The 13,514-nt window shown below is 32.1% G+C and overlaps 1 protein-coding gene and 1 long non-coding RNA gene across 3 annotated transcripts; one reads left to right on the top strand and one right to left on the bottom strand.

The window, feature by feature from the left end:
* Positions 1-3,863: 3,863 nt before the first annotated feature.
* LOC148602214 (uncharacterized) lies at positions 3,864-6,244 on the bottom strand. 2 transcript variants are annotated; one of them, XR_015917192.1, is made up of 4 exons: positions 6,068-6,244; positions 5,086-5,297; positions 4,371-4,460; positions 3,864-4,028 (listed from the first exon to the last, which is right to left on the bottom strand). It is a non-coding gene; the product is annotated as an uncharacterized LOC148602214 (long non-coding RNA). The 2 variants fall into 2 exon arrangements; XR_015917193.1 differs by lacking the exon at positions 6,068-6,244 and having other exon boundaries at positions 5,086-5,353.
* Positions 6,245-8,325: 2,081 nt separating this feature from the next.
* Positions 8,326-12,102, top strand: LOC148602213 (uncharacterized). Its single transcript, XM_088555879.1, has 5 exons — positions 8,326-8,471; positions 9,037-9,339; positions 9,771-9,929; positions 11,205-11,672; positions 11,967-12,102. Exons 1-5 carry the CDS (start codon positions 8,429-8,431, stop codon positions 12,077-12,079), a joined length of 1,086 nt encoding a protein of 361 aa, XP_088412005.1. The 5' UTR covers positions 8,326-8,428; the 3' UTR covers positions 12,080-12,102.
* Positions 12,103-13,514: the final 1,412 nt, after the last annotated feature.

Raw genomic sequence — 13,514 nt, 5'->3', positions numbered from 1 at the left:
AAATCTCGTTTGGAAAGACTTATTCGTAAATATTTTACTGATTCAAAAAACCTTATGTTGTTCTTGATTACAAATCCACATATTTTTCTTAAACATCGCAGAAGGGTTAAGTGTGCTACACAGAAAAGCAGTTTTGCGATATACTTGATTTCACATTGATAACATATTTGCCACATTTGGAGGGGCTATTTGTCAACAAAAAATTGGCATTAACTGTGCTCCTCTCCTAGCCGATTTGTTTTTTATATCGCTATTTTGTAAACTTTTTAATGTAATTTTTGATTCTAGAATTATTCCAGAATCTTGGACAACTGGAATTATACCTATTTACAAAAATAAGGGATCTCAAACAGACCCAAGTGATTATAGACATATTACTTTAATTAGCTGCATTAGAAAGTTATTTACATCGATTTTAAACATTAGAGTTAATTTCCTTGCCAATGAAATTTCTTCTATATCGGAGGACCAATCTGGTTTTCGTAAAGGATATTCAACTGTAGATAGTGATTTGTACTACATGCACTTATTGAACTATATTTTACTTTTGGTAGAAAGCTTTTGTGCACATTTATTGATTTTAGAAAGGCTTTTGATACAATTTCAAGATCTTGTCTTTGGCAAAAGTTAAAGTTGAATAACATAAAGGGAAAATGTTTTAATATTATATTTAATGTGCACAAAGGTATAAAATCTTGTGTAAAATATAATGGAGTAACTTCTGATTTTTTTCCATGTAACATTGGCGTAAGACAGGGAGAGAACTTATCACCCTTTCTTTTCATTTTATTTTGAATGACTCAGAGGAATATTTTAGAAATTTAGGAGGGGTTTCACTTGATGTATTAAAACAGAAATTTTCTGATGAATTACATATATATTTTGAATTGTTTGTCATTTTATTGGCAGATGATACTGCTATTTTATCCGAATAAAAAAATGGTATGCAACAAAAAATAAATATATTCCAGCCATATTGTGATCTATGGAAATTAGATGTAAATGTGAAGAAAACCAAGGTGATGGTGTTTAGGAAAAGGAATCCAAAGATATCTGTGAATTTACACTTCAAGGTGCTAAATTAAATATTGTTGAATCTTTCTCATATGTTAGTGTTATTTTCAAATATAACGGTACATTAATTGATACTAGAAAGAAGTTGATAGACAGAGCGCAAACGTATCGGTATTATATATATATAAATGCATCAGAAATGAGATCAATCCTATTGATTTATAGTTAAAACTATTTGACGCCATGATAGAACCAATTTTATGTATGGTTGTGAAGTTTGGGGTTACGAGGATCTTCTGATATTAGAGCGGATCCATTTAAAATTTTGTAAGAGAATTTTTAAACGTTAGGACTACTACCCTAAATGTCATGGTGTATGGGGAGCTAGGGAGATTTCCTCTAGAGTTCGTGTGAAGCAGCGGATGATTTCTTTCTGGTGTTAACTGGCAAATAGTTCAAAGCTTGGTAATTCTTTATATCTGTTAATGTTGAAACTAAAAAACCAACACATGTGTCATTTTAAATGGATAGATTACATTGAAATAGTTTTTAATCAGACTGGTTTTTGGACATATTTTTATTAACCAGTCAGATTTTGTTAACAAGAATATTTTATCAAAAGTTTTAAAGGACCAATTCATCACACAATGGTACAGTAAGATTTCAATTTCATCTCGAGGTCTATTTCATGGATCATTAAAAGTAGAATTTGGATTGGACAAATATTTATTAAAGTTACAATAAAATCATAGAGTCTAGATAACAAAACTAAGGTTATCAAACTTAATTATTCCCATAAAAACGGGTAGATGAAAAAATTATAGTCTTATTGTTCTAATTCTAGAAGTATTTGTTATTTATTATTTTCATATTTGGTGATGATGGGTGATGATGGGTGATGTTTAGTGATGATGGGTGATGATGGGTGATGTTTGGTGATGATGGGTGATGATGGGTGTTCTTCATTATGTTTAATAATATTATGACGTTATTTTTCGTATTGTTTAAATGTATCTGTTTAAACTCGTATATGTTACATACTAGTATTAGGTATAAAATATGTTTCAATTTGTTTTGCTCATGTTACTGAGTTAACTAAATAAAATCTTAAATCTTAAAATTATGATAAAAGAGACAACTAATTTTAATAAAATACATTTTCCATACCTGTGCTGGCTGCAATACACCTTCATCTACTGCATATAGTATTTACACTTAACAATTGATTCGCTACGCTAGAGGAAGTACTAACTACGCCATATACATTTGCGAAACTGACTCCTGAAGCAGGGTTATGATGAAACGCGTCTTAAATGGTCCTTTTACTAAGTTCTGTTTTAGATATCAGTGCTTGATTGAAAAATACTCAGTTTCTTCTACAATAGTTGGTAATGATTTTTTTTTGGGGGGGTGGGGGTGGGGGGTTGGTTTTGTTTTATATTTTTTAAACTGCGTCCACCACACTGGACAAATATGTTGTAGATAAGAAATTCCAGCATTTTGAAAATTTTTTCCGTATATTTGAATTTTTTTACAAAGTATGAAAAATCTCTACCAAAAAAATATATATTTGTAGCTAGGTGTACCATCTCTTTTGGAAAAACAACGATGTATAGTGTTTTTGAATCGGGATTCTTACTAAGTATGGGGAATAGAAGTGTCAAGAGTTGAAAATCATAGATTTTAATTTCAATTTAATTGTATTCTGATAGTCTTTATCCTTGGATTCTATTTTTTTTTAATTTTCAATCGAGTTTTGGTTCCCTTGGTTACTCTTTCACAGAAATTTTAGGAACTTTGCAAACAATAGGTAGATCAAAAACATTGCTGACAAAAGTTTTGACATCAGTTTGCTTTCGACTTACATGACAAATTGATTTCAGAAGTCTATTTGTTATTGTTTTGGTTTCCTTCATGCTGCTTCTTTGTTTGGTTGGTTGCTTCTATCTTCTATATTAAATTGTTTTTGTTTATTTTATTTTTTGTTGTTGTTTGTTTGTTGTTTTGTTTGTTGTTTGTTGTTTTTATTTGTTTTTATTTATTTGTTTGTATGTTTGGTTTGTTTGTTTTTATTTGTTTGTTTGAATTTGTTTGTTTGTTTGCTTTGTTTGTTTTTGTTTTTTGTTTTTCTGTGTCTTTTTCTGACTTCAGTGTAGCGTCGTTGTTTACTCTTACCAAGGAAGAAAAGATGTCATCTGAAAGTTAAGTTACATCCGTGAGACATTGAGTTTTTGGTGTTTTCTTATAATGGGCAATTAAGTTTGGAAAACGCAATTTCCAGTTTTTAGTTTGTTTTACGCCTCATTATGAAGTTTGGGTGATATGTAAATATTCGACTTGTTTGTTTTGATTGTTTAACTCTCGTCTTCACAGTTTGTTCTGATTTTTTTTTTTTATATAATGAAGTTATTAATGGGTTTTTGTTTTTGTTTTTGTTTTGTTTTTGTTTTGTTTTTGTTTTTGTTTGTTTGTTTGTTTGTTTGTTTTTTTTTGTTTTGGTTTGTTTTGTTTTTTTTTTGGGGGGGGTATTTTGTTTTGTTTTGTCTATTATATGATCTGAGTGTGTAAATTATTGCATGTATTATTGTATACGTTTCCAGATTTTGAGTGTGTGTCTTTTGTTATTTGTTTTTTTTTTTTGTGATTTTCTTACATCAAACTGTTGAGCTGTTGAAGGTTCTATATTATGTTTTGTTCTGTGATTGCCTTGTAGGTATGTTTTTTTTTATTTTGTTGTTTTTCTATATTTATTAAAATGTTTTCGATCTATCATCTTAATTTTTATATGAAGGTTTATTTCAAAATTATACCTTTTTCAATTTTTTTTGTAATGTTTTCAATCTTTTTTTATCATTTTGCTTTTGTCTACACACTAGTGAACATTAACTTTCTTCCACTGACGGTATTGTAAAAACCAAAGTTATATATAGTTTTATCATTTATTACTTCCAATCCCCCCAAATCTTGAAAATCATCCATTGGCGACATCAGGTAAAGGTCCCAATCAACAAAATCTGAAAGGAAAGAGATATCTTCAAATTATGGACTCTGTCATATCAATAGGAGATGAATTTTTATATTTCGGTTTTTTCATTTTAGTTTCAGTCAATTATTTCTTTTTTTTTTTTTTGGAATATTTTATCTTATCTGACGTTCGATAATCTCTGTGTAGTCAACATCCGGCTAAGTGATTACTTATCAATATCAGTTGAAATAAAACGGTAGAATGTTAGCAATATAGATTTAGGTTCAAAATCAGGCGAGAGGGGAGGATTTCTTGTAAGTATAATAAGTGCTGTCTTTATTCCTGCCTTCACACATTTCTCTGTCCTAATTTTTCAATTATTTGTACTTACCATCTATGAATTTTTATTTATATCTAGTTTAACCGGAAATTCTGTTTCCAGTAACGTTGAAGAGGTTTAAGAAGTAAAGTCCACCAAGAACTGTAATAACAAAAAATATAAATGCTTAATTAATCAAATGCTGACAAAACTGTTTTATACGCTGACTAGATTTAATACAATATTATAAACAAAACTTGCTTTGTAAAACATGAAGTTTTTATATATGTAGTAATTCAATTTTAAAATACTTTTATGTTCTCAGAACACCAATTTACTAAAACTAAACAACTACAAGATAAAATCAGTATTTTAATAGCCCTGCATGTGTACATATAGAGAAACAACTATTCTCAAAGAGTTAATAGTGGCGGAACCAGAGTTTTAGGTAAGGGGGGATGCAAAAAAATATTCAGCAGGATCACCGGTGAGGATCACGAAGTGAATGTTTTTCATGATTTAACACACAATTTTTCAACTATTTTTTTCTATTTTTTTTTCGCCCCTGGATCCGCTACTGATTAAAACCGATTATCAGTTTTAAAAGTAATGACTAATAACTAAATATCATACATCGGGAGATCAATTATGATTTTGAACTTGTAAAATCAAAGTTAAAATGGAAAAAATAAAATTTGCCACTACGTTCCTGAACTGGTACAAACACATAAATCATCCACGACATTCCTGAACTGGTACAGATGTATGTATAAAAAAATCAACTTACGGTAGTTAAAGAGTCTAGCCTGTCTCAGTGCCTGTGTGCTCTGGGCAGCGTAGGCGGCATACTGTCCGGCTCTGGGCTGGTAACCACCGTATGCATAGCCTGGTTGGGTATAGTAGACCTGAGAAGCAACCAAAGCAACAAGGCATGGGAGGATGACGAGAAGTATGGCTTTGTTCATCTTGGTGGGATTAATTCGTCTTTCAAACAATTTCCTGAAAAAAATATGCCTATAAGTTCTGGTATCATTCAATTCTTCGCGGTCCCATGCTTAAACTGTTTGCAACAATAAATGGTAACATACATTACTTGAAATTGGTTTAAATAAAGCTTTTGTGCGAATCAGTGAAAGATATATGTACATGTATGTAATTTTAATCTATTTTTCTGTATTAAACATGTAAAGTAGGCCTGTAGTTTTACGTATCAAACTAATTAAATATGTATATGCGTGGCTCCAAAACTTCAACAAGCATTAAAGCCCTAGGGTCCAATTCCACATAGTTACAGAAATATTATCCCCAAATTTGTTGTCAAATAATTGATATCAATCTTATGATCATTATATATAATTTATAAATAAAACCATTCTCCGATGATTTCCACGTGTGATTATTTTGTTCACTAAAAGGTTTTAATGAAATTTCTTATTTTGAAGCAAATAAATTAGCAACACCAGAATGAATTGGCTATATGTATTTATTTTCAAAAACAGTTAAATATTATCTAACAATATTAATGGTTGCATTATTAAATTGCGGTTGTGAATTAAAAATGCTTTACAAATCAAATCTTAATTTCAAATTATCTTTTAAATACAAAAGGTGCAGACAAACCTGCAATGTAATTTGAATATTCAAAATATAAATTATTATTTTCGTGACCAAAATTATATTACGAAAGACACAAACCTTTCTTTCCAAAAACAACCATTTAATAGAATAAAGAAAACAACTAGATATTGGTTATAATGAATTACTCTTACCTTGAAATGAAAGTGATTAAGAGAAGGACCCGTCCGTATTTATACAATTCTGAAATGTTCAATTCCTAACATTGCACAATGACAAGTGCACAACTTCCTGGGACAAATTGTCCGGTTAGGGGTTGGTATTACGTAGTTTTGTGGAATAAATCGCAATTTTGTCTGTCGATTGAACGACCTGTTTCATAACATTATGGAGCAAAATGTGTTTTCATGTGAAACTTTTGCTGAATTGAATAAAAGTGTATTTTATATTTTCGAATTATGGTTGTTCAAAATTAGAATTACAAACATATGGAATGCATTCTCAGAAAACATTATACATGTGCAATTAAAAGAAGAAAGAAATTTGTTTTTATTAAAACTATATACGCTAAATATTAAAACAACTTTTTGTATTTTGACTAGGCTGTCGTTTCAGTTTTCGGTTTTATTATGTTTTGTGTTGCTGTAAATCCATTTTACCTATTTCGTTTTTTTTTTCATTACAAGCATGGTGAGTTACAATTCTCTGTTTTGGGCATGGTCATTTTGCGCCAATTGGATAAAAAATGAAGTTTAATTGCGCCAAAGGTTTCATCCAGGTTGAATTGGCAAAAATAAAGACTACCACTTGCGCCAGTTTACTTGTAAAATGTCTTTAGAGGTAGTAATATCAAATATTTCACACAAAAAATATGAAAATAAAATATATACTGAATGTTATCCTGTAAGTATTATAACTTGTACGACTCCATTGCAATGAACACTGTAAGTGTGTGTCACTAAGTGTAAGTGCAGTGATTTAAACAAATAAAAATTTTCAAAATTCGTCTTAGTGAATAATTCCGGGAGTGGTATGATATTGTTGGGATGTGAAATGTGAAGCTAACTTGAAATTGTTGACGGCTCTTTCAAATGCTGTCATATTTTTTCTCAGTTGTCTTCACGGATACAAAAATGGTCATTACATTCAACTTATATTTTGCTTGCTACTTGTCAAATCGGAAAGTATTTACACATCTAAATCGGTGCTGCTTACGGTTTTACCTTACTCTGAATATTCGCACCATTCATCTGGACATCGAGAACTGTACCCAGATGTTGTTGTTAAGTCGTGACGTTTTCATCTTGAACAGGCTTGGTAAGATGTACCTGTAGTTTGCCGCTAATTACTGGCACAAGTGAGTTTTTGTTTGTCAGCTTATTTGTTCATTTTTTCGTGTAACTGATTTATTACAAGTTAATATACCTTGCGTATTTAACGTGTAACAAAAAAATTAAACGCACGGATAGGAGCTACGAGATGGGGGTTTCAGCTTAATATCACAAAGCAGCTGACGACAACGATTAGTGGTAAAAACAAGGCTAAGCAGACATATCTTTGCTTCAAATAGGGGGAAATCCACCACAAAAGAACATCGCTAAGCTTATATATATAGAAATCCAGTCCATCCGCACAAAAGAATCAAGAAAAGAGCAAAATGAACCGCTCTAAAATCCGGGATGAACTTAGAAACTTGGGATGTCAAAAACGTCCGATTAAATTTTTATCCTCACAAAAAAATCAAATGGTAGCTCCACTTTTCGTAACTTTTAAGGTTTATGCAACTGTATAAGAGTCAGTCTGACCTAAACTATGTATCTTACAACATTTACCTGAATTTGCCAGAGCACAAAATTCGAAACCCCTAAAATATTGAGACTTCATTCCCTGTAATAAAACATGGGGCTACATGTCGTAGCTCCTTTGTGAAACTTTGTTGGAACTGATCCTTGCTAGATTTCGCTTCCTATATTGTTTTTGTTTTTGTTTTTGTTTTTGTTTTTTTTTTTTTTTTTGGGGGGGGGGGGGGGGTGAGTACTTGTTTTATAAAATTTATTTTCAAATCTTGAATCTTGAAGGATTTTGTTGTAAATAATCGGCAGAGCCTTGCATTTTCAAGCGGTTCAAAAAATTATCATTTTAATGTCAGTGCACATTTATATACAAAAGCAATCATACGATTTGAAAAAGGCATAAAAAACGAGAAGCCGAAAGGAAAAGGACATAACAGAATTGGGATTCTATTTCCACGCCATCTTGATGCCGGAGAGTAGTTCTGTACACTTAGCAAAATATTAACTTGGTATGTCAACAGAAAAAAAACACATTATTTTTTTCTAAATCATAGTTCCGACGCAGCCCGTCCGTTTGAAATATCTATAGACTGTGGTCATCAGATATCTTGTATAATTAAATGAACCGTTCAGTAAATACATAGTAAGAGAAATAAACTGTATCGTACGATATTCACGATAAGATAAAAATTGGGTCATTTTCATTTCAATTCATTCATTTATTGGTGTAAAAATAATTTGGTGAAATATATCTTATTAAGTATGGAATCACCACTACTATTCATTTACATCGTATTTTTGACTGGTAAGCATATTTAGGCAACGACCGTTTCGATCCTGGGGGTAGGATTTGATGTCGGATAAAACATTTTTTCCGCACAAGCGCATTATTTTTTTTTATTTATACCAGTATTTCAGTAGCAACCGAATTAATGTTTTTGTTAAGTAATGGGGAAATATAGATTAAAAAACATAGTTTTTAATGGGTGAATAACATTTTTTTTCAAACTTTGGAGCAAATTTTTTTCTCAAAAAGATCAGAGATCCCTTCGCTGATTAAGTGGAAGCTAGTGTGGTAATGTTACTTATTATATGACAATAGGTATTTTCGACTAAAATTTTGCTTCTGTGCTTTTTGTCACAGCCCGTTGCAAATGAAGACAATTTTTATGCTAGTTTTTGAAATTTAATCTACTACATTTATATATTTGCAGTCATTTTAACTCAACTGTTCATTTGTTTTTACAAAATAATAAAACAAAACGAGCATGTAGAAGAGCTATTGGACAGCAGTAAAAATAGCCATATATACATGTATATTTATTTTCGATGTATAATTCGTAATTAAATTCTTTTTAACTATTGTTTAGTTCTTTCGCAAATCAACTGTTTTCCTGTGAAATATTCAACCTACAACTGCCCGAATATACACAGCAGCAATACGCACCTCGTTTTCGACAAAGTTTGCTATGAGTTTGTAACTAACAGGAAAGATTACTGGGACGGAGCAAGGCACGACTGCAACAACCGAGGTGGCGATTTGGCGGTGGTTAAAACATGGGATGTCCAGTATTACCTTCAGACAAGACTTCATAATCTTAATGTCGGTAACCATGGTGTCTGGATAGGACTGAACGACCGACATCATGAGGGTCACTTTTACTGGATCGACGGTAAGTAAGTTTGATAGACAATCCTTGCGTACATGATTAACGGTAGTTCTTAACTTGTATCTTGGTCATTCGATTTTCCAACGCATTGTTTGATGTCTATAAACATAGGTTACTGAACATTATTTTGATATATTGATTTATAATATTGGTGACTTGTTGATGATATTTTGATAAAGGTTGTATATGAAAATTTCTATTTTTGTGGGTTGCTTTAAAATTTTGAAGGGAAAAAAGAAAACTCATTCAATATGCTTTCACATTCTAAAAAAAATGTGCTATGCACTTTTTTCTTTTGCTATTTGAAAATAAACTAAACTTCAATTTTTATGTCAAACAAATATTTCTTCAAAAGTTTGCAAGATGCTTTCCTGTAATTTTGAATAACAGATAAACCTATGTTTGGATTAATGATGACTTTTCCCTTCTTACAGGATCACCTTTAGAGTATAGTCATTGGGCAGTCCACCAGGGCTACGGAGGACTCCACCTGACCCAGGATTGTGTACAGATACACATGGGAGACCATGGACTATGGCATGATAGAGAATGTCATTTATGGCCGAATAAATTTAATTATATATGTCAATACCGTAAGTTTACGTGCATCATCATTTTCATGACTTATACAAGTTCCGATCCAGAAATTGAAATAAAGGGGATTTGGGGATTTAGTCTTTCATTTGCTGATTTTATATATTCATTGGTGTAAATGGATAGACAACAATCATTTCTTTCTGTTATACATTTTGTAGGTAAGTTTATGACCAAAACTTTTGAACTAATGATACACATCAACATTATAGGTTAAGCTACTTCAGATCTTAAAATGTATACATGCACGAGGACTGCTTTTTCAGCTATAAAATCTTATAACTGACATCACGATACAATCCCTCTGGACGAACTTAAGATGAACTTAGCACTACTTATAAATATGTAATTAATATGGTTTGCTCACACTTGCATAAATTGTGCATCCATTGAGAATAAATTGCAGATTCAAATCTTCAGAAAATGAGTTTAAACAGTGAAAAAGGACCAGGGCCGCTTACCCAATGATCCTGACCATCAGTAAGGCTGTTTAAAAAAATTTTCAAATGTCCAAAACTTTTCATTTGAATTAAGAAAAAAAAACTTATTGTTCCCAAAAATGAAAATTTGTATAAAATCAGATAGATGAAACTTATTCAAGGCAGAAAAATTAGCTATATAAGTTGTTGAAAACTTTGAATCAGGATTTTTCAACGAAGCACTTTTACAATGCAGGTGGTTGGAAAAATGCTTTAGTGGAAAATGTTATTTATTGGCCATAAAACACAGATACAGAAAACCTTATATGTAGTTTGGTATGAAGTGCTCGTAGCCGTCTGACGACAGTCGTCCTTTGTACAACTCATATTGTTAAACCACGAAAACTTAAATTGCCTGAGCCACAGGCGATGCCTGTGCAATATCATTTTTCTGATCCGTATCGCAACCCATTTTGCCCTCGCCATCATTTACTATTCTGTTAAGTGCATTGAAGAACCATACACCAATATACACTACTTTTTATTTGTTTCGGAATCTGTTAAATTTGTGTTCTTACATTACTTGCTTAGTTGTCATATTGTATAATAAATTGTAACTTTTTTTGAACTGACATACAGGCAGACAAACCAAAAACAAAAGGGCTAACTCGAATGCTGTGGTCTCAACACTATCATGTTTTTCCCTTGATTTCATTTTTTTGATAATCACTATTTTTATCTTTTTATTTCCACACATCAGCTGATCAAGGTTTAATATATAAAATGTTAAAATTTATTACAAATATGCATTAACTGGTTGTTACAGCTAAAATTCAATATTCATTTTCCATACAGCTTCTGTAGAAACAGTCCATATCGTAACACAACCGACAACGACGACAACCTCTAAGCAGACGACAACAAAGCTACCAACAAGGACGCCGATACCTACCACTACGGTACCGACAACAACCACACCATCAACGACTATAACTTCACAATCAACGAGTACTTCAACAACTTTATATATGCCAACAACGACGATTGAACCTTTCATTCCAGCTTCGACCACAAGTCAGCAACCTGATCGGGAATATCCAAGCACAACACCGCAACCTAATCGGGAATATCCTAGCACAACACAACAGCCAAATGGAGAATATCCTAGCACAACACATCAACCAGATCGGGAATATCCTAGCACAACAGAGCAGCCAAATCTGGAATTTCCCAGTACAAAGCAACCAAATCGGGAATATCCAAGCACTACACAGCAACCCAATCGGGAATACCCAAGTATAACCCACGTGTCTGGATACGAGAGTAAGGTTTCGCTGTTTTGCAGAACATGCAACTGATAATTTAATTATATTCAATGATTAGGGGCTTCCTATGTATACGTACTAGATGATAGGACGTGCCCCTGCATGGAATGGACCCCATTTTCAAGCTTAAAATATGTGAATAGATAGAGAAAGAGCAGATTTACATGAAGTATTCCTTACTTTTAAAATGAGTATTAATTGTGTGTCGATTGTTTTTTTTGTTTGTTTGTTTGTTTTTTTTTTTCTTGGCAAGTCTACTTTAAGTAATTATATACATTTTTTACATAAATAGGTCCTGATTTTGGTAGCTGTCGCGGGAATTTCTCCTGTAAATTAGACTGTGGCGTATTAGGATTTGGTGTCGACCAGAATGACTGCCCTATTTGTAAATGCGTAACTCAGTAAAAATAAAATAATTTCCCATTGTATTTCTGTCTATAATTGACTATTCCTTATGTTAGGTTTATCTCAGGGTTCCTATAAATTCATATATCAAAGATGACTGATCCATACGTACATATACAAGTGTATGTAACTCAAAAACATCAATAATTTTATTTGTTTTAAATTATTTCTATTTGTATGTGTATATACTTACAAAATAAACAATTAAATAACCAAGCATGTTTACAATGCCGTTTTGTTTATGCTTTGAAAGTGTATTTTAGTCTTGATGCACATGTACAGCCAGGAGTTTCAATTTCTTCGGTTTCCAGGAACAATTCAAAACACTTGATCCTTGTTACTATTAACTAAAAAAGTTTAAGCAAAGAAGGACAACTCGAAATGCCACACACGTTTAAATTTTAGTGCATGAAATTAAAAACCCATATGCAGTACCAGGGGCGGATCCCGGAAATCAGATAGATGGGTATGAGTGGATCTCGAAATAAAAACGGAACTTGGCGCAGAAATCCGAACACATGCATGTTACTTTCTCGATTACTTCTATTAAGATTTACATGACGCTCGGGTCGTGTCTGCATAGCATGGCTCGGAAGAAAGACACCAAAACTTTTCTTTTTACTCAAATTCAAAACAGTTAAAATGCGAACTATAGATTGACTGTTAATTAATTTGCTATAAACCGTCCAAATAAAATAAAACATATTTATTAAACCGTAACTATAATTGCTTTAAAATGAAGATCCGCTGGTTTGTTGTGAGTCGCTATTTTGTCTCAGTTTTCACTCTTATTATCATTGCGGTATGATATATTGCAGTCAACGGGTATAATACATGCTGTTTTATCGTCTGTTAAAAACCTGGTAGAACATTGGTAAATTTCTAAAGCACGCCCTATGCTAGACTTGTTACAAGTCCCTCTTTATTATATGACTCAGAAAATCTATATATGTAATTAACCTCTCTGATAACACCTCTACTAATTTCTCTCCCGTAATAATTAGTAGATTTGCTATCAATTGGATACATGCAATCCATAAACTTTTTCATATATACATTTATATAAAGAGACTTACAGCAAGTCTAGCCCTATGCCAGAATGTGACTTACAGCAAGTCTAGCCCTATGCCAGAATGTGACTTACAGCAAGTCTAGACCTATGCCAGAATGTGACTTACAGCAAGTCTAGACTATGCCAGAATGTGACTTACAGCAAGTCTAGACTATGCCAGAATGTGACTTACAGCAAGTCTAGACTATGCCAGAATGTGACTTACAGCAAGTCTAGACTATGCCAGAATGACTATAAACTATAAACAGTCAAAACCAATTCGTTGTTATTTTCAAGTAAGTGTGATATCAATGCACATTGTTATTATGTATTATGGAACATTCTTTTTGTTCTTTGTTTTTAGTTGTTGTTTGTTTGGTTTTT

The sequence above is a fragment of the Perna viridis genome, chromosome 12 (genome assembly GCF_037379345.1).
Source record: "Perna viridis isolate PV_CMFRI_1.1 ecotype Kerala chromosome 12, ASM3737934v1, whole genome shotgun sequence".
Classification (NCBI taxonomy): Eukaryota; Metazoa; Mollusca; class Bivalvia; order Mytilida; family Mytilidae; genus Perna; species Perna viridis.
This window is presented reverse-complemented; position numbering and strand designations above follow the sequence as displayed.

Bases quoted from the DNA above. Each gene is read 5' to 3' on its own strand.
- LOC148602213 (XM_088555879.1), top strand. From the start codon at position 8,429: ATGGAATCACCACTACTATTCATTTACATCGTATTTTTGACTG. The intron at 9,930-11,204 runs GTAAGTTTACGT...TTTTCCATACAG, and splicing joins TAATTATATATGTCAATACC to CTTCTGTAGAAACAGTCCAT. The intron at 11,673-11,966 runs GTAAGGTTTCGC...TTACATAAATAG, and splicing joins CCACGTGTCTGGATACGAGA to GTCCTGATTTTGGTAGCTGT.